This window comes from Osmerus mordax, chromosome 5 (assembly GCF_038355195.1).
Source record: "Osmerus mordax isolate fOsmMor3 chromosome 5, fOsmMor3.pri, whole genome shotgun sequence".
Taxonomy (NCBI): Eukaryota; Metazoa; Chordata; class Actinopteri; order Osmeriformes; family Osmeridae; genus Osmerus; species Osmerus mordax.
The window spans coordinates 21,336,082-21,361,946 of NC_090054.1; the positions used below are offsets into that span (position 1 = coordinate 21,336,082).

The following is a 25,865-nucleotide window of genomic DNA, read 5'->3' on the forward strand; positions in this document are numbered from 1 at the left end:
GATGCGGTATGTGAGACCTTGCCCGTGACCTTGCCTTGACCCCTGACCCTATCCTGACCTCTGACCCCTGTTGTCCCGTCAGATATAAACGAGTGCCAGTCGTCCCCTGCGCCCCCGGCTCCACCTGCCTGGACGAGATCAACGCCTACCGCTGCCTCTGTCCCCCCAACAAGACTGGAACCCACTGTCAGGAGGGTGCGTGTCCACACACACACACACACACACACACACACAGAGACGTGTGTGTGTGTGTATGTATATATATATATATATATATACACAGACAGACAGACAGACAAGGTCTCCCAGCTGACGGTTCTCTCTCTCTCTCTCTCTCTCTCTCTCTCTCTCTCTCTCTCTCTCTCTCTCTCTCTCTCTCTCTCTGTGTGTGTGTGTGTGTGTGTGTGTGTGTGTGTGTGTGTAGTGGTGAGAAGACCTTGCTCTGCTAGCGGCAGGCTCAGTGCTGACGGGACCCGCTGGGATGAGGACTGTAACAGCTGCTTCTGCTCCCACGGCCAGGTGCTCTGCACCCAGGTACGTCACCTTCACAGAGAGAGAGGAGGTGGACCTGCCTGCCTGGGTGTGTGTGTCTAGCTGGTGTGTGTCTAGCTGGTGTGTGTGTTGACCTGCCTGTGCCTCACGCCCTGTGTCTGTGTGTCCGTCCCCCCCACCCCCCCCCCCCCCCCCCTCCAGATGGGGTGTGGTCCGAAGTCCTGCCGGGTCAGCGCTAAAGGTCGTGGTGTCTGTCCGTCGGGGCAGAGCTGCATGCCGGTCAGAGAGGAGCTGTGCTTCGTGGGCCCCTGCCTGGGTCAGGGGGAGTGCTGGGCCCCCCACACTGGCCCCCCCGCTCCCCAATCAGGTGCCACCCTGCCTCCGGTTACCAAGACAACTGCTCCAACATCACCTTCACCTTCAACAAGGAGACCATGACCAGGGTGAGACACCCCATCCCACACAGACAGACAGACACTCTCAGACAGACACTCTCAGACAGACACTCTCAGACAGACACTCTCAGACAGACACTCTCAGACAGACACCTCAGACAGACACTCTCAGACAGACACTCTCAGACAGACACTCTCAGACAGACACTCTCAGACAGACACTCTCAGACAGACACTCTCAGACAACACTCTCAGACAGACAGGACACAGACAGACAGACAGACACACACACACACAGACACAGACAGACACAGACAGACACAGACAGACACAGACAGACACAGACAGACACATACAGACACAGACAGACAGACACAGACAGACACAGACAGACACAGACAGACAGACACAGACAGACACAGACAGACACAGACAGACACAGACAGACACAGACAGACACAGACAGACACAGACAGACACAGACAGACACAGACAGACAGACAGACACAGACAGACAGACAGACACAGACAGACACAGACAGACACAGACAGACAGACACAGACAGACAGACACAGACAGACAGACACAGACAGACAGACAGACACAGACAGACAGACAGACACAGACAGACAGACACAGACAGACAGACACACACAGACAGACAGACAGACACAGACAGACAGACACAGACAGGACAGACACAGGACAGACAGACAGACACAGACAGACACAGACAGACACAGACAGACAGACAGACCACAGACAGACACAGACAGACACAGACAGACACAGACAGACACAGACAGACAGACACAGACAGACACAGACAGACACAGACAGACAGACACAGACAGACACAGACAGACACAGACAGACACAGACAGACACAGACAGACACAGACAGACACAGACAGACACAGACAGACACAGACAGACACAGACAGACACAGACAGACACAGACAGACAGACAGACACAGACAGACAGACAGACACAGACAGACACAGACAGACACAGACAGACAGACACAGACAGACAGACACAGACAGACAGACACAGACAGACAGACAGACAGACACAGACAGACAGACAGACACAGACAGACAGACACAGACAGACAGACACACACAGACAGACAGACAGACACAGACAGACAGACACAGACAGACAGACACAGACAGACAGACACAGACAGACAGACACAGACAGACAGACAGACACAGACAGACACAGACAGACACAGACAGACAGACAGACACAGACAGACAGACACAGACAGACAGACACAGACAGACAGACACAGACAGACAGACACAGACAGACAGACACAGACAGACAGACAGACACAGGGAGACAGACACAGACACAGACAGACAGGGAGACAGACACACAGACACACAGACAGGGAGACAGACACACAGACAGGGAGACAGGGAGACAGACACACAGACAGGGAGACAGGGAGATAGACACACAGACAGGGAGACAGACACACAGACAGGGAGACAGACAGGGAGACAGACAGGGAGACACACACAGACAGGGGAGACAGACAGGGAGACACACACAGACAGGGAGACAGACAGGGAGACAGACAGACACAGGGAGACAGACGCCATCTGACGAGCGTGACTGGAGACAGACGAGCATTCCTCTGTGTGGTCACAACCCACCAGAGTAGCTCAGGGGGAAATCTCCGGAACAGGACAGCTCTGAACATTTATAATAATCTCTCCCTCTCCTCCCCCTCTCCAGGGCCTCACAGTCGAACACGTCTGTAAGGAGCTGAGGCTCTGTACGTGTTGAAGAACCTCTCGTCTGAGTATTCCGTCTCCATGACCTGTGATCCCTCCACGACAGCCAGCAACGAGATCCATGTCTGTCTGGTGAGTCCCTCTTCCCTCCCCTCCTCCCTCCCCCCAGAGAGTGTCTGTGCTGCAGAGGGTGCCTGTGCTGCAGATACTCTGTGCTGCAGCCCAGAGTGTCTGTTCTGCAGCCCGGGGCTGGGTGTCGGGTGGGGCTGTCATAGTGGCTACCCTCTGGTGACGTGAGAGGTGACGTGTCCGTGTTTGCTCTGCAGTCTGTGGAGGAGCAGAGGGACGGCAGGAGCCCCCATCAAGGAGCTGACAGAGCGGGCTCATCGACCTGGGCAAGCGGGACGGGAACAGCAGCATCATCACGGCCATTGCTGAGGTCCGCGTGCAGAAGAGGCCTGGACCCCAGCAAGACCGGTAGGAGCTGCCTCACAGCCTGCGGGGCAGAGGGGAGGAAGATGAGAGGGCCTCTCACTGTAACTGACTCTGGACACACCTCGGGGCTCTTCTCAGACCTGGCAGACAGCCAGGGTCTAGATCAGGAAACTGCGGCCAGCCAGGGAAGCAGCCAGCCAGGGCAGCAGCCTATCAGGACAGCGGCAAGTCAGGGCAGCTGGATTGTGGTTAAGGAAACAGGGGAGTTAGACTACCGTTCATCAGCGTGGTGACAGTCGTCTGGTAGGCCAGCCAGGCTGAAGGCTGACCTTCCCCTGTCAGAAGGTCGTGCTGCAGGTGACAGGGACCCTCTGCAGTCAGGAGCAGCAGGAACCATCAGTCATGAGCACTGACACTGATCTGGCGAAGGCTAGTGGAACAGGATTAACGCAGTTATGTAGTCAGAGGGTCTGCTACGTGTGTGTGTGTGTGTGTGTGTGTCCAGTGTGTGACGGCTGTCTCGTGTCCCCAGACTTCCTGATCCCACTGGTGAGCTGTGTCGTCATCGTGGTGTGGATCCTCATCCTGGTCTCCGTCTTCCTGTGGTGTGTGCGTCGCCGCCGGAAACAGAGCAGCCACGGCAACGTGTCGACCGCGGCGACGGAGGACAACACGACCAACAACGTCCGCGAGCAGCTGAACCAGATCAAGAACCCCATCGAGAAGCACGGCAGCCTGGTGGCGCTGGGAAAGGGCTACGAGGACAAAAACACCCTCAGCGCCAAAACAAGGACGCACCTCCCTGAGGGGGAGGAGGAGGAGAGGCGCCTGCAGAAGGGACGCTTCGCTAAGCAGCCAGCGTACACGCTGGTGGAGAAGGAGGAGCAGACGGCCGCGTCCCGCCCCTCGCCCCCCAAACACCCAAACTGGACTAACAAGCAGGACAACAGGGCCCTGGAGAACACACACAGCTCCAACAGGATGGAGTACATCGTATAGCAGGCAGCCGCGTTGCTGTGCAACCAGGCCCCTCGCCCTCGCAGATGTTCACGTCGGGGAATCGGAGGAACATTCTGGGATTCGTGTTCTTTAACTGTTGTCCTATTCTTGACCCCCAGTGGTTGTTGTTCACATAGATTCCCTGTGTTAATTTAAGTTTTGACAAGCTGGCTTACACTGGCGGAGTAGGTTGCTTTGGTTGGCTGGAGAACTGGGAGCTGTGTTTCACATTTCACAGCAAAACTGGTTTCCTGTGCCCCTACAACATGCATTTCAATTGTGTTTTTATTGTATTTTTTATTTTTAAGTTGGACCCTCTCCCCCCCATATTTTGGTTTTGGGGTGCCTGTTATTTCAAGTAGTCTTAAGTGTTATTTTATTTAGGCAAAATGTAAGAATAAAATCTGAAGCTTTAGCGCAGTATTTTTAGCTTTACATAGTTTGTGTACCACTAGCTCAGTCTGGGGAAGGGCCTGTTCAGATTTAGACCACAGCAACCGTCAGAAAATTAGAAAAACTTTATTATTTATTATTGTTTTCTCTTGGGAGGGTGGGGTCGATGACAGCAGTTGCTGCCAATATGAAGAATTTAAGTGTCAATCTAGAACATGTAGATATGTACATTTTTTTTGTATTAATCATTGTGTATATTTGATTTATTAACTTAATAATCAAGAGCCTTAAGATATCATTCCTTTTTTTATTTATATGTCTAGATTTCGAAGGTTTTGATAGCTTTGGAAGCTTACTGTTTCTTTTGGATGACATTTTATTTTTTTCAAAAATGCCAAACTTCAAAGAAGAAAAAGTACGGGCACTTTATGCCCAAGAGAAATGTTTCTTTTCATTTGTTTTAATTATTTTAAATATAATTTCAGAATCTCTTTCTACAGAATCCATTTTGCCAAGACATTACAATTAAGTCAAGTTAGGTAGAGTCCAATACCAAACAAGGATAAATGCTGCTCTGAGTCTCAACGTTGTGGCAGACATATTGCTTGCCACAGATAAACAAACTATTAAGGGAACTAAACCATGTTTAGAAGCTCATAAAGAAACCCACGAACTTGTGAGAAAGTTAAATGGCCAAAGCTGCCAGCTCAGATGGCAGTTCACACACAGCAACATGTCCAACCAGAATCCTCTGCTCTAGTCAGCGTACTGTCATAAGCTAGACCATGAATACTTGAACAGTAGGAGGTGAAGGCGACACTGTAGAACCACATCAGACTGCTTTGAATTAGGTCTTTCTTTCTGTGCATTTTCTTTAAATAAGGCTCTTAAAAAAAAAAAAAAAAACGACAAAAAGACAAACATGTTTTTTCTCATTTGTTCCACTTTTGAGATCTTGGCAACATTGTCCCCTTTTGACTCTTTGTGTAATGAACTTGAGAATTATTTGTGTTGATTTGACAATATTTTGTTTTGAAAGTCATATTTATTAAATGTTTTGTACGAAAAGAGAAATTAAACTGACATTGTGGCCTTTCTTCTGTGGAAGAGTCTGTTCAGTGAGTCAGAGCAGATGAAAGGGTTAGTCTGCAGCGGGCGTGGGAAAGCCCGCCGGACAGATCTCAGACGCTGATGCCTCCGTCAGGATGTTTCCAGCTCATCTGATTCGAGGACGTTGTACACCCATCCTCTGCGTTCTAAAGACCGACATTGTGACAGAAATACCTCCTGGTGCTGGGAGGCAGTAGGACTGGTGTGGGGTAGTGATCTGTGACACAGCCAGACTGTGAGGACTGGACTGTGGTGAAGTACTGAGGCCGTGTTAAGACCCAGTCTTCTACAGAAGCTCTTTAAAAGGATTAAAACCAAGGCTGCAGATTATCAACACCTCTTGAGAATTATCTTAACCACATTAGGAGTTAGCAGAGCGGGGTCAGTTTCACTAATCCTCCATCTTGTCTCTCCCTCGATAAGGGCAGAATTGGATGTAGAGGTCTGTTGTCAGAAGGATCGCTCCGGCTCAGATTTCACCCTGCACTTAAGACACCTAGGAGGGGGGGGGGGAGAGAGAGTAAGGGAGGAGAGAGGGGGAAGGAGGAAGAGTGAGAGGGAGAGAAAGGGAGGAGAGAGGGGTGGAAGAAGAGTGAGGGGGAGAGGGGGGTGGAGGAGGAGAGAGGGAGAGAGGGGGGTGGAGGAGGAGAGAGGGGGGTGGAGGAGGAGAGAGGGGGGTGGAGGAGGAGAGGGGGGGTGGAGGAGGAGAGGGGGAGAGAAGGGGGTGGAGGAGGAGAGAGGGGGGTGGAGGGGGAGATAGGGGGATGGAGGAGGAGAGTGGGAGAGAGGGGGGTGGAGGAGGAGAGGGGGGTGGAGGAGGAGAGAGGGGGAGAGACGGGGGTGGAGGGGGAGAGAGGGGGGTGGAGGGGGAGAGAGGTAGCTTTTTTGGTGGCGTCAGCCAAGGTCAGTGCTTGAATCATCAGCTTTGTCGTTCACCGGAGGTTGTCATGACGATCCTCTCAAGATGAGTTGGGCCGGTGACTCGGTCAAACGTGTCTCGCTGTCACCGTGGTGTCATGAGAGGCGGTTGTGAGGTTAACCTTTCTGCCGTGGTGAACCTACCCAAAGCTTGCTCTGGTAGTCGGCATGGTGACATCAGTAAAGAAATTGGTTGAAAATGGACTTTAAATCCTGTTTGAACTGCAGATTTCCATTTAGAAACAGTGACTGTTTTCACAGGGAAAAACATCTTTATTAAAAACATTGGGGGGCTGCCGTGGTGAACCTACCCAAAGCTTGCTCTGGTAGTCGGCATGGTGACATCAGTAAAGAAATTGGTTGAAAATGGACTTTAAATCCTGTTTGAACTGCAGATTTCCATTTAGAAACAGTGACTGTTTTCACAGGGAAAAACATCTTTATTAAAAACATTGGGGGGGGAAAAAATATTTCCATGCAAATAAAACAGATAAATCAAGAGTGACTATCCCAGTGGCTTGGAGAGTTATTCTAGATCCTCCTCCTGAAGGATCAGGGAGGGGGTGAGGGCGGAGGAGGAAGGCGTAGGGGTGGTGGGGGAGGAGGGAAGGGGTGGGTGGAGGAGGGGTGCAGAGCTAAATAAATGCACACTACCACCATAAACACAACCATTACCTATAATTGTCAAATGCATGGGATGTTTCAACATAGTTGTTTGGAGTCCGTAGCAACACTGTAACTGAAACTTCGAGCCCTCCTAACAGACAGATTAGCTTGTTGCTCAACAGAACTGGAGCACGCAAGCACTGGGAACGTAGCAACGCTTGTGAAGGCTCCAACATGAGTTAGAAAACAATGTGGGTGATGAAGTGAATCTGGAAACACACAGGAATCAATCACACGAGTCTGAGAGGAGAGAGGACGCGTTCAGCCCGGTGACGCATGACCTGGCTCCCGCATGGCTGAACATCACAAATCTTTTAACACAAACCCGAATCTAAACTTCAGTTAGAAGGTTCATTCGTGTGATTCTTTATGTTCTGCCTTTGGGTGGAGAGATTCTTTACTGGAGCCACGACAACTATTTGACAATACATAAGTCAAATGTCAATTGGCACAATATGTTGAGCATTTAATTTCTCTCTCTGCCTGACACACAAACACAGGAGATGAGACAGCGAGAGGGAGGAAGAGAGGGAGAGAGAAGAAAAGATATAGGGAAGAGGCAGGGAGAGAGAGAGGGGAGAAGAGAGAGAGTCAAACAGAGGAACCAGCAGTATCTCCATGTGTTCATCTCTCTCCACGAGAGCAGGTCTGAGACGGACGCAGAGCCGAGAGCTAACAGCGTCTCATCTCCCTGGCGTCAGTCTCCTCTCTCTCCGCCCTCCCTCCTCAGGGCCTCCTCTGCCGGCGTAATCTCCACGTTCCTGGCTCGCCCCCCCCCCCCCTCCCCTCCCCTCCGCCTGTGGATCTGGAACTAATAGAGGATGTCGAGGATGCGGGCTTGACAGATAGACCTCTCAGACTTGTGGCCAGCCTGTTTTGGTTTGTCTGCTCCGTGTTATTGCTTGTGAGGGGGAGCCGTCGGGCCTGTTTCCCTGGAGTAAGCAGCTCCACTTCCAGTGTGGTTTCAGGGCGCTGTGGGGCAGGGATGGCCAGGGACGGGGCCCCGGCCTGGGGAAGAGGCGGGCGGAGGGAGAGGCTGGTGGAAGGACAGCCCTGAGGAGAATTGGGCCGGGTGTATTTGCGCTCCAGGCTCCTATGTGGAGGGGTCTGGAGGGGCTTCGGGGCACGCTCTCTTGGCTCTCTGCAGGCGAGGGGCTCCTCCAGGGGGGCTGGGTTTGCCCCTCTTACTCCTGCTGGGTTTGGAGTGTGGAGACACTGGCTCACCACCGTGTTGCCTCTGCTTCTGGCCAGCTTCCCAGGCCTCCCCTTGGTCTGTGAGGGTGTCCCTGGGCTGCTCCACCTCTGCCAGGCGCCGCTCTTCCACACCTCTGAGCTCCGCACTGGGCTGGGTGAGGCATGGCGCCACCACAGACTGGTGTACCGTCACTGTGGTCATTAACTTCACCTGTCTGGGTCTATGCCCTCCAGGGCCTGGTCTCTCCACTCTCTGATCTCCAGGGCCTGGTCTCTCCTCTCTCTGCTCACCAGGGGCTGGTCTCTCCACTCTCTGATCTCCAGGGCCTGGTCTCTCCACTCTCTGATCTCCAGGGCCTGGTCTCTCCACTCTCTGATCTCCAGGGCCTGGTTTCTCCTCTCTCTGCTCTCCAGGGGCTGGTCTCTCCTCTCTCTGATCTCCAGGGGCTGGTCTCTGTTTTCCCTGAGTAGACCCACAGGGCTTTGGCCGAGTGCTAGCTTGCCTGGCTCTGAAACATGGTACAGGGGAGATTATCGTGCACTATCTGTTCCTGTGTTATTATCCTGTCTTGTGGGGCTGGAAAGTTCTGCATTAGATCATACTTACATCTTTTGAAGGGCAGTTCTCTTTGTTATTGTGGAACTGTTTAACAACGCTTGGGTTTCTCCCGGTCTGGAAAAATACTCGGACCTGCTTTGTTCGATCGGCTCAGTCTGAAAAGGACAAACAAGAAATGAACGTAAACAAAAAATATTATTTCTGGCTTCCTCTGGAAAGGTTTGGCTCAACAGCAAACAGCTGTCATCATGTAAGACACGCAGGCACCTCAAATCCACCGACGCTCGGCAATAGATTTAAGGGAAGCAAACTTGAAACTAGTTTGTTTCTTGGAGGGATTGACTTAATAAACGCCTGCCAAAGAAGCACTTGATTGATCTGCAACTATAAGGAAGTAGTATATGTCCAAAAAAGACTTAAGGTTATGATATCCAGTGCTCGGCATGCAAATGAAAACAGTAAATTGATGTGCCACAGTGCATTCCTGTCTCCATAGATGCTCCAGTGCCTCTTCCCTCCACCTGCCTGTTAGTGCTGATCAGATGGCTCCCTAACTGTGACCTAGAACATTAAATATTAGGGGGGAAATCGATCAATTCAATTCTTCTAGCGATTCATATCAATTCACAAATTTCATAAGAAAAACTATTCATTTCAGTCTGATGTTTTTCTTCAACGCTTAACTGCCTATCACAGTCAAATAGAAACAAGTAACACTAAACAGCAAACTGGAATCAAATGTAAGCATGTATTGAATCGAAATTTGATTAAAAAATCGAGAAAGCGGTTTAAGAGAGAGACCGTACAGAAGACCCCCCCCCCAGACTAGCATCCCTGGCCTCAGTAGTGTATGCAGCGTGCCCACAGACACAGGAATCCTCACACAGGAAGTTCCTCACAGGACGGCCTTTGTGTGGAAATGGAGCCACGTCAAAGAGTGGGTTGAAGATCTGCCTCTGTTCCCCACTACCCAAAACCATGACTGGGTGGTTCAGGGAACACACACGCAAAGACACACACACAGACAAACAACAAATCGTAGGAAGATGTGGGAGCCCTATTTGCATTGCAATGCCTTGATATGTATTCTAAACTGTTTAATATGTAGAAAAACAGTTTGAAAATCAACTTGAAAGAAAAAACAACAAGCAGGCTGGAAGAAGGCTCTCTGGGAAACTGACAGGCCTGTCTGTTCCTGAAGAGTTCCTGCACGACATCACTACACAGAACTGGAGACACGCGCAGAGATAGAGAGAGGAGAAAGCTGTAAATGGAAGGGAGAGGGGGAGAGGAAGGAGGGGAGGGGGGGCAGTGTGAAAAATATAGAGAAATTAGAGACAGATCAAGAAGGGAAAGAAAAAGAGAGAGAGATTGAGAGGGAAAGAGAGGGAGAGAAAGAGAGAGAGAGAGAGAGAGAGAGAGAGAGAGAGAGAGAGAGAGAGAGAGAGAGAGAGAAAGAGAGAGAAAGAGAGAAAGAGAGAAAGAGAGAGAGCAGCAACGTATGTTGTGAAATTGAATAATAGTCACGAGCTGTGTGGCTCAGGCAGTCAGCAGTGTGGGAACTGAGACTGTAATCTGCTGAGGAATGATGCACACTTCTCATGGCTGGACAGAATCCACAGCCACAACTAGCCTGTAACAAGCCTGTAACCTCAACAACCAGCCTGTAACCTCAACAACCAGCCTGTAACCTCAACAACCAGCCTGTAACCAGCCTGTAACCTCAACAACCAGCCTGTAACCTCAACAACCAGCCTGTAAACCATCGTATAACCTCAACAACCAGCCTGTAACCTCAACAACCAGCCAGTCTGCCTGCCTGCTTCCCTCCACAAACGCACACAAACACAGAGCTGCGCCTGTGAACCAACATGTAGGTACAGCCTGTCCAGCCCCCCAGTCCTAAAGCCCTCCAGCTCTCCAGCCCTCCAGTCCCCCAGCTCTCCAGCCCTCCAGCGCTCCAGCCCTCCAGTCCCCCAGCCCTCCAGCCCTCCAGTCCCCCAGCGCTCTAGCCCTCCAGTCCCCCAACGCTCCAGCCCTCCAGTCCCCCAGCGCTCTAGCCCTCCAGTCCCCCAGCGCTCCAGCCCTCCAGTCCCCCAGCGCTCCAGCCCCCCAACGCTCCAGCCCTCCAGTCCCCCAGCGCTCCAGCCCTCCAGTCCCCCAACACTCCAGCCCTCCAGTCCCCCAGCGCTCCAGCCCTCCAGTCCCCCAGCGCTCCAGCCCTCCAGTCCCCCAGCCCTCCAGCGCTCCAGCCCTCCAGCGCTCCAGCCCTCCAGTCCCCCAGCGCTCCAGCCCTCCAGTCCTCCACCATAAACTGCTGAAAGCTAATCTGGCTGTCAGACACAGCACTGATAAGGGTGGCATATGAGAAAGAAATGATAAATCATTAGGTTTAAAAGGACATTAATCCTGCGCCTCATAGCCAGGCTCCTGTTAAAATGGATCCCCACTGGACACAACTTCAAGAAGAACAGACCAGAATGAGACGGTATAAACGCAGGGAGAGAGCACTTTCACGAGATAAGACGGTTGAGATGGAAAGAAGATGTCGGTTATCTATCTTTTTTCTTGGAAGAGTTTAAAGAAAATGCCCTGATGTCCTCTGACAGACTGCTCCCCCGACTGCGGCTGTGGCGGCGTCCTGAGGAGAGATGTTAGCACGCTAGCTGGATTCAGATGGCGTCCTGAGGAGAGATGTTAGCACGCTAGCTGGATTCAGATGGCGTCCTGAGGAGAGATGTTAGCACGCTAGCTGGATTCACATGGTGTCCTGAGGAGAGATGTTAGCACGCTAGCTGGATTCACATGGCGTCCTGAGGAGAGATGTTAGCACGCTAGCTGGATTCACATGGCGTCCTGAGGAAAGATGTTAGCATGCTAGCTGGATTCACATGGCGTCCTGAGGAGAGATGTTAGCACGCTAGCTGTCTCTTCCTCCACCATGTTGAGCATCTGAATCTCTGTGTTTCCACAGCAACAGCCTGGATGGGAAGGCTACGCTACAGTCAGTCAGAGACAGTTATCTGAAAACATAGTCAGATTGTTTGGTTTGGCATTTCCTTGTTGTCACAGTTTCCAGCCCGGGGCTGTTGAGACGCCATTTATATCAACGCCCAAACGTTTACTTTTAGTTCTGATGTCTGATTTGATTTTCCTGCGTACCTCAAGGCATTAAAATGATTGTGGAAACACGGTGCTTTGGTTTCCATGGGAACAACTTGGAGAGGTTTTACTGGAGTTGGTCTCCACACACACACACACACACACACACACACACCAGCACACACACACAGCCCTGCCACCAGCACACACACACAGCCCTGCCACCAGCACACACACACAGCCCTGCCACCAACACACACACAGCCCTGCCACCAGCACACACACACAGCCCTGCCACCAACACACACACAGCCCTGCCACCAGCACACACACAGCCCTGCCACCAACACACACACAGCCCTGCCACCAGCACACACACAGCCCTGCCACCAGCACACACACAGCCCTGCCACCACCACACACACAGCCCTGCCACCAGCACACACACAGCCCTGCCACCAGCACACACACACAGCCCTGCCACCAACACACACACAGCCCTGCCACCAACACACACACACAGCCCTGCCACCAGCACACACACACAGCCCTGCCACCAGCACACACACACAGCCCTGCCACCAGCACACACACAGCCCTGCCACCAGCACACACACAGCCCTGCCACCAGCACACACACACAGCCCTGCCACCAGCACACACACAGCCCTGCCACCAACACACACACAGCCCTGCCACCAGCACACACACAGCCCTGCCACCAGCACACACACACAGCCCTGCCACCAACACACACACACAGCCCTGCCACCAACACACACACAGCCCTGCCACCAGCACACACACAGCCCTGCCACCAACACACACACAGCCCTGCCACCAGCACACACACAGCCCTGCCACCAGCACACACACAGCCCTGCCACCACCACACACACAGCCCTGCCACCAGCACACACACAGCCCTGCCACCAGCACACACACACAGCCCTGCCACCAGCACACACACAGCCCTGCCACCAGCACACACACACAGCCCTGCCACCAGCACACACACAGCCCTGCCACCACCACACACACAGCCCTGCCACCAGCACACACACAGCCCTGCCACCAGCACACACACAGCCCTGCCACCAGCACACACACACAGCCCTGCCACCAGCACACACACAGCCCTGCCACCAACACACACACAGCCCTGCCACCAGCACACACACAGCCCTGCCACCAGCACACACACAGCCCTGCCACCAGCACACACACAGCCCTGCCACCAACACACACACAGCCCTGCCACCAGCACACACACACAGCCCTGCCACCAGCACACACACAGCCCTGCCACCAGCACACACACAGCCCTGCCACCAGCACACACACAGTCCTGCCACCAGCACACACACACAGCCCTGCCACCAACACACACACAGCCCTGCCACCAGCACACACACACAGCCCTGCCACCAGCACACACACAGCCCTGCCACCAGCACACACACAGCCCTGCCACCAGCACACACACAGCCCTGCCACCAGCACACACACACAGCCCTGCCACCAACACACACACAGCCCTGCCACCAACACACACACACAGCCCTGCCACCAGCACACACACACAGCCCTGCCACCAGCACACACACACAGCCCTGCCACCAGCACACACACAGCCCTGCCACCAGCACACACACAGCCCTGCCACCAGCACACACACACAGCCCTGCCACCAGCACACACACACAGCCCTGCCACCAGCACACACACAGCCCTGCCACCAGCACACACACAGCCCTGCCACCAACACACACACAGCCCTGCCACCAGCACACACACAGCCCTGCCACCAGCACACACACAGCCCTGCCACCAACACACACACACAGCCCTGCCACCAACACACACACAGCCCTGCCACCAGCACACACACACAGCCCTGCCACCAGCACACACACAGCCCTGCCACCAGCACACACACACAGCCCTGCCACCAGCACACACACACAGCCCTGCCACCAGCACACACACAGCCCTGCCACCAGCACACACACAGCCCTGCCACCAACACACACACACAGCCCTGCCACCAACACACACACAGCCCTGCCACCAGCACACACACACAGCCCTGCCACCAACACACACACAGCCCTGCCACCAGCACACACACAGCCCTGCCACCAGCACACACACAGCCCTGCCACCAACACACACACAGCCCTGCCACCAGCACACACACAGCCCTGCCACCAGCACACACACAGCCCTGCCACCAACACACACACAGCCCTGCCACCAACACACACACAGCCCTGCCACCAGCACACACACAGCCCTGCCACCAACACACACACAGCCCTGCCACCAGCACACACACAGCCCTGCCACCAACACACACACACAGCCCTGCCACCAGCACACACACAGCCCTGCCACCAACACACACACACAGCCCTGCCACCAACACACACACACAGCCCTGCCACCAACACACACACACAGCCCTGCCACCAGCACACACACAGCCCTGCCACCAGCACACACACAGCCCTGCCACCAGCACACACACAGCCCTGCCACCAGCACACACACAGCCCTGCCACCAGCACACACACACAGCCCTGCCACCAGCACACACACACAGCCCTGCCACCAACACACACACAGCCCTGCCACCAGCACACACACACAGCCCTGCCACCAGCACACACACAGCCCTGCCACCAACACACACACAGCCCTGCCACCAGCACACACACAGCCCTGCCACCAGCACACACACAGCCCTGCCACCAGCACACACACAGCCCTGCCACCAGCACACACACAGCCCTGCCACCAGCACACACACAGCCCTGCCACCAACACACACACAGCCCTGCCACCAACACACACACAGCCCTGCCACCAGCACACACACACAGCCCTGCCACCAGCACACACACACAGCCCTGCCACCAGCACACACACAGCCCTGCCACCAGCACACACACAGCCCTGCCACCAGCACACACACAGCCCTGCCACCAACACACACACAGCCCTGCCACCAGCACACACACAGCCCTGCCACCAGCACACACACAGCCCTGCCACCAGCACACACACAGCCCTGCCACCAGCACACACACAGCCCTGCCACCAGCACACACACAGCCCTGCCACCAGCACACACACACAGCCCTGCCACCAACACACACACAGCCCTGCCACCAACACACACACACAGCCCTGCCACCAGCACACACACACAGCCCTGCCACCAGCACACACACACAGCCCTGCCACCAGCACACACACAGCCCTGCCACCAGCACACACACAGCCCTGCCACCAGCACACACACACAGCCCTGCCACCAGCACACACACAGCCCTGCCACCAGCACACACACACAGCCCTGCCACCAGCACACACACACAGCCCTGCCACCAGCACACACACACAGCCCTGCCACCAGCACACACACACAGCCCTGCCACCAACACACACACAGCCCTGCCACCAACACACACACAGCCCTGCCACCAACACACACACAGCCCTGCCACCAGCACACACACAGCCCTGCCACCAGCACACACACAGCCCTGCCACCAGCACACACACAGCCCTGCCACCAACACACACACACAGCCCTGCCACCAGCACACACACACAGCCCTGCCACCAGCACACACACAGCCCTGCCACCAGCACACACACACAGCCCTGCCACCAACACACACACACAGCCCTGCCACCAGCACACACACAGCCCTGCCACCAGCACACACACACAGCCCTGCCACCAACACACACACAGCCCTGCCACCAACACACACACACAGCCCTGCCACCAGCACACACACACAGCCCTGCCACCAGCACACACACACAGCCCTGCCACCAGCACACACACAGCCCTGCCACCAGCACACACACAGCCCTGCCACCAGCACACACACACAGCCCTGCCACCAGCACACACACAGCCCTGCCACCAACACACACACAGCCCTGCCACCAGCACACACACAGCCCTGCCACCAGCACACACACACAGCCCTGCCACCAACACACACACACAGCCCTGCCACCAGCACACACACAGCCCTGCCACCAGCACACACACAGCCCTGCCACCAGCACACACACAGCCCTGCCACCAGCACACACACAGCCCTGCCACCAGCACACACACAGCCCTGCCACCAGCACACACACACAGCCCTGCCACCAGCACACACACAGCCCTGCCACCAACACACACACAGCCCTGCCACCAGCACACACACAGCCCTGCCACCAGCACACACACACAGCCCTGCCACCAGCACACACACAGCCCTGCCACCAGCACACACACACAGCCCTGCCACCAACACACACACAGCCCTGCCACCAACACACACACAGCCCTGCCACCAGCACACACACACAGCCCTGCCACCAGCACACACACAGCCCTGCCACCAGCACACACACAGCCCTGCCACCAGCACACACACACAGCCCTGCCACCAACACACACACACAGCCCTGCCACCAGCACACACACAGCCCTGCCACCAACACACACACAGCCCTGCCACCAGCACACACACACAGCCCTGCCACCAACACACACACACAGCCCTGCCACCAGCACACACACAGCCCTGCCACCAGCACACACACAGCCCTGCCACCAACACACACACAGCCCTGCCACCAGCACACACACAGCCCTGCCACCAGCACACACACAGCCCTGCCACCAACACACACACACAGCCCTGCCACCAACACACACACACAGCCCTGCCACCAGCACACACACACAGCCCTGCCACCAGCACACACACAGCCCTGCCACCAACACACACACAGCCCTGCCACCAGCACACACACAGCCCTGCCACCAACACACACACACAGCCCTGCCACCAGCACACACACAGCCCTGCCACCAACACACACACACAGCCCTGCCACCAACACACACACACAGCCCTGCCACCAGCACACACACACAGCCCTGCCACCAGCACACACACACAGCCCTGCCACCAACACACACACAGCCCTGCCACCAGCACACACACACAGCCCTGCCACCAGCACACACACACAGCCCTGCCACCAGCACACACACAGCCCTGCCACCAACACACACACAGCCCTGCCACCAGCACACACACACAGCCCTGCCACCAGCACACACACAGCCCTGCCACCAGCACACACACAGCCCTGCCACCAGCACACACACAGCCCTGCCACCAGCACACACACAGCCCTGCCACCAACACACACACAGCCCTGCCACCAACACACACACAGCCCTGCCACCAGCACACACACACAGCCCTGCCACCAACACACACACACAGCCCTGCCACCAGCACACACACACAGCCCTGCCACCAACACACACACAGCCCTGCCACCAACACACACACAGCCCTGCCACCAACACACACACAGCCCTGCCACCAGCACACACACACAGCCCTGCCACCAACACACACACACAGCCCTGCCACCAGCACACACACACAGCCCTGCCACCAACACACACACAGCCCTGCCACCAACACACACACAGCCCTGCCACCAGCACACACACAGCCCTGCCACCAGCACACACACAGCCCTGCCACCAGCACACACACAGCCCTGCCACCAGCACACACACAGCCCTGCCACCAGCACACACACAGCCCTGCCACCAACACACACACAGCCCTGCCACCAGCACACACACAGCCCTGCCACCAGCACACACACAGCCCTGCCACCAACACACACACACAGCCCTGCCACCAGCACACACACAGCCCTGCCACCAGCACACACACACACAGCCCTGCCACCAACACACACACAGCCCTGCCACCAGCACACACACACAGCCCTGCCACCAGCACACAGGAAACTAGGTAAACTAGGTACACAAACACAACACCACAGAACATTGAGAATGTTGCGTAGCTGTTCTTGGAGAAGGGTGAATCTAGGCTGTTCTCGGTGAATCTATGTTCTGTTCATCAACCTCGGTATTAAAACTCACATAAGCAGTCACAAAGAAAACATCCTCAGTTTGTGTGAACCTGACAAAGTCAACCAACATGCAGGAACACAGACCAGAATATAAAAGACTGACGGGATCTTCTGACAGAGAGGAAGATAATCTGTTCCACTCTACTCAAAGCCTTCTCCCTGAAAGACGATTCATCTGCGAAGATGAACAAAAACAAACGTCTGTCTGTTTGGGTATGTTGGTGTTGTGTCTTTTTTGAAACTTTTGAAAAAAAAAAAAAAAAAAAAAATGAAAAAAAGTTTTTCAACATTTTTAGAAATAAAGAAATACAAATTCTAAAGGTTGCAAAAACGTTTGTAACAAATTCGTTTGGGGACATTTTGGGGGGAAAATACGTTTTTTCTTAAGGTTCAAAAAATATTATAATTAGTTCTTATAGGCGTATGCGAAGCCCTCTGTGACATTGCTTGTAAAATGGGCTCTACAAATACATCTGATTGGATTTGATACCATTCACTAACTGGGCCTGGGTGGGTCCATGGGTGGGGTTAGGCATGAGGAGCTGGGCTGAGGAGCTGGGCTGAGGAGCTGGGCTGAGGAGCAGGGTCGAGGAGCAGGGATGAGGAGCAGGGCTGAGGAGCAGGGCTGAGGAGCAGGGCTGAGGAGCACGGCTGAGGAGCAGGGTCGAGGAGCAGGGATGAGGAGCTGGGCTGAGGAGCAGGGATGAGGAGCTGGGCTGAGGAGCTGGGCTGAGGAACAGGGATGAGGAGCTGGGCTGAGGAGCAGGGCTGAGGAGCTGGGCTGAGGAGCTGGGCTGAGGAGCTGGGCTGAGGAGCAGGGCTGAGGAGCAGGGCTGAGGAGCAGGGATGAGGAGCTGGGCTGAGGAGCAAGGCTGAGGAGCTGGGCTGAGGAGCAGGGCTGAGGAGCAGGGCTGAGGAGCTGGGCTGAGGAGCAGGGCTGAGGAGCAGGGCTGAGGTTATGAGTAAACACTCAGGCTCTTCCAGGGGAGAACAGGGGGCCCGAAAACACATCTGCTATGCCTTTGATCCAACCTTCCGCATCCCAGCATGCAGTGCACCTCCCCTTCTGCATCCCAGCATGCAGTGCACCTCCCCTTCTGCATCCCAGCATGCAGTGCACCTCCGACGGCCCTCCACACACTCCGCCTGACCAACAACAACAATGCTCAAAGACCCAGGATCTCCCCCTCCCTCCCCCCCCCCCCCTCCTCCCTCCTCTCCAGCCCTCAGTCCTCCTCTCCAGCCCTCAGTCCTCCTCTCAGTCCTCCTCTCCAGCCCTCAACCCTCCTCTCCAGCCCTCAGTCCTCCTCTCCAGTCCTAAGCCCTCCTCTCCAGCCTTCAGCCCAGCCAGGACATGACTAACGAGGCCCTATCCGTGAGGAACTTGCAACACCCTGGGGTGCGAGGGCGGGACGCTGGCTGTCACTGGACATCCATGATGTCACCTAACTTCCCCTCACAACATGACCCCCTGACCTTTACAGCCAGAAACGTTTGAAGAACTGTTTCCACCGTGGTGTCAGGAGGTTTCGGCTTCTCACGCGTTTCACGCGTCGGGGTCTAAACCGAGAAGATTAGAATTCCCCTCATCACTGGGAACCATGTTGGGTATCCAAACCCTGTCCTAATGCTGTCAGAAGGCTGTGGTCTAACAGACCCCTTGTAAACTTATGACTACATGTGAAGAACAACTCAAATGACCCCATTATCATTTATAGTGCAACAACAGGACCACGTCAGCTGTGAGTCATTCAGCTCCACCACATTTGTTCATCTGGATTCATAACTCGCCTGACTGCAAACAGACAGCAAAAAACTCCCTCTGAAAAATCAGACTGGAGTCAACGAGGTAAACAAATAAGCACTAATTGCTTTGTCATGTGAGAAACTTCATCCCTCTCCTGCCTTGAATGTTTCCCCTGGCAAACCACTCGAGGTTGGGCTAGTCACATCAGCTCTACCACAACTACCCCACCCCTCCCCTATCCTCTTCTCTCCCCTCTCCTTCCCCTAGCTCCTTCCAAACCCCTTACCTCTCCCTCTCTCCCCCTCCCTCTCCCTCTCCCCTCCCCTCCAGCCCAGAGCGCCAGAACGAGCCCAGAGAACCACATCCTGGAGAGAGGAAAGCGACGGAGTCTCTCTGCCTTCTCCAACTGGAAAATCTGTTACACAATCTGAACTTCTCCCTGACGACTCCAGCGCTCCACTAAAAATATTACAATCGCTGCTTTCACAGGGAGCCAAGGGGAGAGACGCGACTCCAGGAGAAACAACAGCAGAGGGCTGGGGAGAGAGACCGCGCCCTGATCAGGGCACACAAGCAGGAGAGACACAACATCCTTGATGTCTGTGCCAAGGTGGGGATCCCCTCCAGATCTCACAGAGTTCCCTGGGAACAGCTGAGTGGGTTCATCAGAGAAAATTCCGGAAGACATCTGATAGATGACACCAAGTAGAGAGTGAGGTCATCAGAATCTGAATCAAAAATCAGCTTTATTAGTCAAGTATGTACACATGGAAGGGATTTGTAGTGTGGTGGTGTCGGGGGTGGGGTGGGGGGCTGAGAGGGGGGATGGGGGGGGCTGAGGGGGGTGACCGTGCAGTCTTGCACCCTACACCCCCCCCCCCTCCTTCCCACCCCTGAGAGTGTGGCTGGGCCGGAAACAGGAAGGCAGGTTAGGGTCCTGACTGTGTAAACATGGTGCAGCATATACAGTGAGAGCACAATCTGGCAGACTGTGTAAACATGGTGCAGCATATACAGTGAGAGCAAAATCTGGCAGACTGTGTAAACATGGTGCAGCATATACAGTGAGAGCACAATCTGGCAGACTGTGTAAACATGGTGCAGCATACACAGTGAGAGCACAATCTGGCGGCGCATCCCTTCAATAACAGACAGGCCCGTGCAGAGCGATTTTTTTTCTTTTCGCCAGGCGACTGAAAGAGGAAATGGGGAGTATAAACAGCACTCACCGCGGCCTGGCTCGGGTTACCACGGAAGGTCTTGGCTTCCTCTGGACGGCTCGCACACACGACATACCGCTCAGGAAACACACGCAACTCTGGAGGAGGGAGAGGAATCAGAGAGGCTTTACTGGTTAATAAGGAGGGCTGTGCACTGGAGAACTCCCGTCTGAACCAGAGGAACTGTGGAGCATGGAGGGGCCATCAGCACACCCCAGCTCCTCACCACCCATCACCCCGAAGACGAGATGACAGATCACTGCTGAGATCCTGGGTTTATGACGCATGAGAACGGCTAGCATGTAACATCAGTGTCATGTCTTTCAGGAAGTGGGCCAGAGTGATCTGATGGTTTTATCAGCTTTGGTATAAATTGTGGGTAGTGGCCATCAATAAAGCACAACAAATGTAACTCAAGACAAGGAGAAGGGACCGCAGTCTCAAGCTGTAGGCTGCATCCATCTCGTTTCTGTTTCAACTTTCAAACCCGCTTCCTGACCCGCTTCCTGAATCACTTTAAAACCAACCAACGAATTTATCTACAGTTTCTCTTTTCTCTCAGACTGCGTTCACGCCATGTTCCATTCTGTGTTTTTCATGACGTAGCTGCAGTGCTCAAGTTAGTGACCCCCCCAGCCTCTGCCCCCCCCCCCCAGCCTCTGCCCCTCCCCAGCCTCTGCCCCAGCCCCCCCCACCTCTGCCCCAGCCCCACCCACCCCTGACCCTGAGTGACCAGGTCTAATTGGCCCTGTGCTGGAGCTGATGAGTGGATGTGTCACCATCACCCACCCTCCCCCCCGGAGGCCAAACCAGCCGAACATCCAGCTTCTCGTATGAACCTGACAGACAGAGGCAGCCCTGCCGCTCCCAGGGAAAGCTGGCAGGGGGTCAGGGGTCAGGGGCTGCTGATGGGCCGTGGAGATACGAGGAGAGCGGGCCTCTCGTGTCTCTCTGGCTCTGGAAGCTCTCGCTGGGCTACTTAACCTAAGCTTGTTATCAACAACACCCACAACCCAGCGAGGAAACAAGTAAAGTGGAGAGTAATTCACGTTTTTAGGACTGGAGCTAACTGGGTCTTTTCTGTGGAGATGAATTCCAGATGTGATTAGTCTTCCAGTTGCAGATAGTTGTTGGTTATTGACACTGATTCACACCTGCATTTCTTCAGCACTGTACAGCTTTAATTTAGGACACAAGAGGAGATCCAGATTCATTCGTAGCTCTTAGAGAGCCGTACTCACCTCCGTAGCGCTCTTTGACCACACACCTGAGCCTGGAGTGACGCTTCACAAAGTCTCCAACCAGACAGAAGCAGGAACCTGTTCAAAGACAGGAATCACAGGCAGAGAAAAGACTCTTACTTTCAGATTCAGGAGTATTTCTAAGTCGGTAAGAAGCTAAAACTAGATAATGAACCACAGACAGAGCCCCCGCTAGACTAGGAGTCACGCATGGAACAGGCGAGCTCTGTATTCATGAAGCCCTGTCTCCATAACACTGATTGAATTTTCCTTTCTGACAAAAGCCTTCCGTCGTTGGTATTCAAAGCTGGAGCTGGCAGAGGGAGCCAGGGACAGAAGATAAGAGGTTAATGAAAGGAAGTCAAATGCAAATGTTTTTCCTCTGGTGAGGAGCAAAAGGCTCAGACACTAACAGACAGCGCCGGTTAGGGGAGGTAAAGAGGAAAAGAAACTAGCATCAACGAGCAAATCCAAATGTCACAGCCAATCACCAGGGCTTTATCTCGAACAACCACATTTTGGTTTGTCTCTGGTGTAAGATTCATCGCACAACTGTCTTTAATGTGGTGAAGTGAAATGTGAAACAAAGACCGTGTTAAACTAATGTTTACAGAGAGATGACCCTCTCTTAGAGCACCCTGTGAAAACTCAAGGGACTGTGAACGCCAGTGTCCAGGGACTCCTTGACTCATTAACAGAATCTGCTAGATCACACATACGTCGACTCAGCCCTGTGCAGCATCGCTCCGGATGAGCTCACTAACTGTGTGTGTGTGTGAGATCATCTATCTGGAGGATGCGAGAACCCGTTCCTTCCTTCTTCCTTCAGCAGAACCAGAGGTAGAAGGAGCCCCTGGCATCAGCTCTGTTTGGCAAATGCAAGATAGGCTGTAAAGACTGTTGCCTAATCTGGGAGGAATTTGTTGACTGAAACCAGGGGCCTGGCTAACACGCTACAGAGCTGCTCTCTACAAACTAGACAACAGCCCTGGGAAGCTACCAGACCTCCACTCCTGTTTCTCTAACAGACTCCTCCTCTGCTGGCTTCTAACACTTAGGCTAGCATTCAAAATATTTCAGTTTCTGTTCTACGATTATGAAGATGACACCCGACCAAGAACCCAGAGCAACACTCTGGAGTTTGCCTTTGAATCGAACTGTTAAATTTGACATCAAATAAACTTGTTGACGCGAACTATGACATAACACACAAACGTGTACAAACAAGCATGCAGTAAACTCCCAATAATAAGGTAGAAGATGAAATCAATCATCCCAAAACTGGGAGGAAAGAACAGTAAATTATGGCCTGAAGTCATGAAACTCCAATCTCCATTGTTAACCAAGAGAAGACTACCGTCAATATTTTCCCAAGATAATAGAGGTGAGACCTGTCAGACTGGATGAATATTTAAAACTCTGCCATAGAGTTCCCAACCCCTCAGCGTCCTGTTTGACAACAACATTACCTGTGATCTCAGATCACAGGTAATCACGAAGGCCCAGCTTGCCAAGTACAGTATCTGCTTCAGATAGAACATTTAAAAGGATTCATCCACAACTTATTTCCCTAGCCAAGGATCGCCCAAATACCAGGCTCCAGAGCTCGAGGCGGGCATCTCATTGACAGGAAATCAAGACAGTTTACTGTCAGATATCTGAGGACCGCGGACTGTTCTGGAAACCCACACACTTCAACACCTCAGGACTTGTTCAGTGCAACAGCAGAACAAAAGTTCAACCACTGGCAAGCTGGCGAAGAGACAAGGAAGCCACGCCCACCATGCAGCAGAAGGTCTACATACTGTAATAATTGGCAACAACAATTAATGATAGTTTATCCTGCCTGCAACCGGAGTAGCAATGCTCCCATGGGGGGGGGAATACATTCCATAGCTTTTTCTTTTTTTCTTTGAACGTGGACTTTGGTCATAGACCATTCTGGGCGACTTACGGGTCCTAAGAGGAATGCAGATTGGTATCTGGGTTCTGCTTTCTCTGCCCATTCTGGGATCAGCAGTGTCGGGGAAACAAGCATATTTCATTGCACATAGATGACTGTGTGTGTTTTGAAAAGCTTTGATTTAGCCCATTTAGACTGAGCCCACAGAGACTGCGAGAGCAGCCCTCTGTCCTGGTGAAGCAGTCTTCTCGCTGGCTTCCCTGGTGGGTTGAGCTCACTGGTTCCCAGGACAGCCTGACAGCGCTGTCTGGACTGGGAACCACAGAGGCTCTAGACATCAGCTGTTGCTCCAGTTCTATAAAGTCCTGCGCAGCGCCGAGTTGGTTTTGGCCCCTGTCCCGGCCTCTCTCTCTCGTGCTAAGCTTACATTCATGTTTCTGTCTCACAGACAGTCCTCTAGCCTCCCATGAGAGCAGGCGTCCCTTTACTGTGGCATGAAGCTAGTCCAGAGACCATGGTGACTATCCGCTGGTTGACTTCTGGAACCTACAGCACAGCCTTGACGAAGAGCAGTAATTATGTCTCCTGAAGCCTGAGAAGCAACAGGATTGTGAAATGTCAGATCAATATTATATAACACGTTACAGCAGTGTGGTGAGATGACGCTTAGCTGACCGGCTCCTGATCTACCACAGAACAAGACTAGCATACAGCCTTCACAGACAAGGTGCTTGAGAAGACACCATACAAGTATGTCTGTCTAACACACACACACACCACACAAACCACACTAACCACACATATGCACACACCCACATACACACACTCACTGACCACACACACCCCTGCAGCTTTCACCACTTCCTGGGAAAACAATGAAGGGAAAGAAAAGTCAACAAGGCGAAGCATCCAGGGAGGCTGTAAACTGGGACAGACGGGTTGAGAGGCATTGAGACCAGGGTCAGAGGTAAGCCCCCATGGAACCAACTTCATTAACTCCAGTCATATCCTGAGGAGATCATTGAAACAGCCATAGACAGGGGGAGGAGGGGGGGACCATCCAGACTCCTCACATGTTGTGACTCACGAGGCGTTCCACAGGCACTGCGTCAGAACACACTGTCCCTGAGACCAGGCTGAACCAGGCTGGGGCAGACCTCTGCCAGGCACCAGGCCCACGGGGTTTTGAGCCTGTGGAGAGGGCTGTCTGGCTGTGTGGAGAGGGCTGTCTGGCTGTGTGGAGAGGGCTGTCTGGCTGTGTGGAGAGGGCTGTCTGGCTGTGTGGAGAGGGCTGTCTGGCTGTGTGGAGAGGGCTGTCTGGCTGTGTGGAGAGGGCTGTCTGGCTGTGTGGAGAGGGCTGTCTGGCTGTGTGGAGAGGGCTGTCTGGCTGTGTGGAGAGGGCTGTCTGGCTGTGTGGAGAGGGCTGTCTGGCTGTGTGGAGAGGGCTGTCTGGCTGTGTGGAGAGGGCTGTCTGGCTGTGTGGAGAGGGCTGTCTGGCTGTGTGGAGAGGGCTGTCTGGCTGTGTGGAGAGGGCTGTCTGGCTGTGTGGAGAGGGCTGTCTGGCTGTGTGGAGAGGGCTGTCTGGCTGTGTGGAGAGGGCTGTCTGGCTGTGTGGAGAGGGCTGTCTGGCTGTGTGGAGAGGGCTGTCTGGCTGTGTGGAGCTGTCTGGCTGTGTGGAGCTCTCTGACTGGAGCACCACTGGATTTCCCATGCAGGCACAGCGTGGACGTGTGAATCAGCAGGAGAGTCAGA

At 54.1% G+C, this 25,865-nt stretch overlaps 2 protein-coding genes across 2 annotated transcripts in view; one reads left to right on the plus strand and one right to left on the minus strand.

The window, feature by feature from the left end:
• The window catches only part of jag1b (jagged canonical Notch ligand 1b), a 24,100-nt gene extending 18,036 nt beyond the window's left edge, over positions 1 to 6,064 (plus strand). Inside the window, 9 exon segments of the mRNA XM_067235739.1 lie at positions 83 to 195; positions 425 to 534; positions 694 to 834; positions 837 to 935; positions 2,643 to 2,676; positions 2,679 to 2,777; positions 2,980 to 3,092; positions 3,094 to 3,118; positions 3,609 to 6,064. Coding sequence (XP_067091840.1) covers positions 83 to 195; positions 425 to 534; positions 694 to 834; positions 837 to 935; positions 2,643 to 2,676; positions 2,679 to 2,777; positions 2,980 to 3,092; positions 3,094 to 3,118; positions 3,609 to 4,075 — 1,201 coding nt within the window. The 3' untranslated portion in view covers positions 4,076 to 6,064.
• A 1,824-nt stretch (positions 6,065 to 7,888) lies between these two features.
• Positions 7,889 to 24,216, minus strand: slx4ip (SLX4 interacting protein). Its single transcript, XM_067235740.1, has 6 exons — positions 24,165 to 24,216; positions 22,211 to 22,288; positions 20,979 to 21,067; positions 9,001 to 9,070; positions 8,568 to 8,865; positions 7,889 to 8,507 (listed from the first exon to the last, which is right to left on the minus strand). The coding sequence occupies exons 1-6, from the start codon at positions 24,214 to 24,216 to the stop codon at positions 7,889 to 7,891; spliced, it is 1,206 nt and encodes a 401-aa protein (XP_067091841.1).
• Between the last annotated feature and the right edge of the window lie 1,649 nt (positions 24,217 to 25,865).

Bases quoted from the DNA above. Each gene is read 5' to 3' on its own strand.
- slx4ip (XM_067235740.1), bottom strand. From the start codon at position 24,216: ATGGGCAGAGAAAGCAGAACCCAGATACCAATCTGCATTCCTCTTAGG. The intron at 9,071-20,978 runs GTGAGTGCTGTT...TGTCCTTTTCAG, and splicing joins GTAACCCGAGCCAGGCCGCG to ACTGAGCCGATCGAACAAAG. The intron at 8,866-9,000 runs GTTCCACAATAA...ACCATGTTTCAG, and splicing joins AACCCAAGCGTTGTTAAACA to AGCCAGGCAAGCTAGCACTC.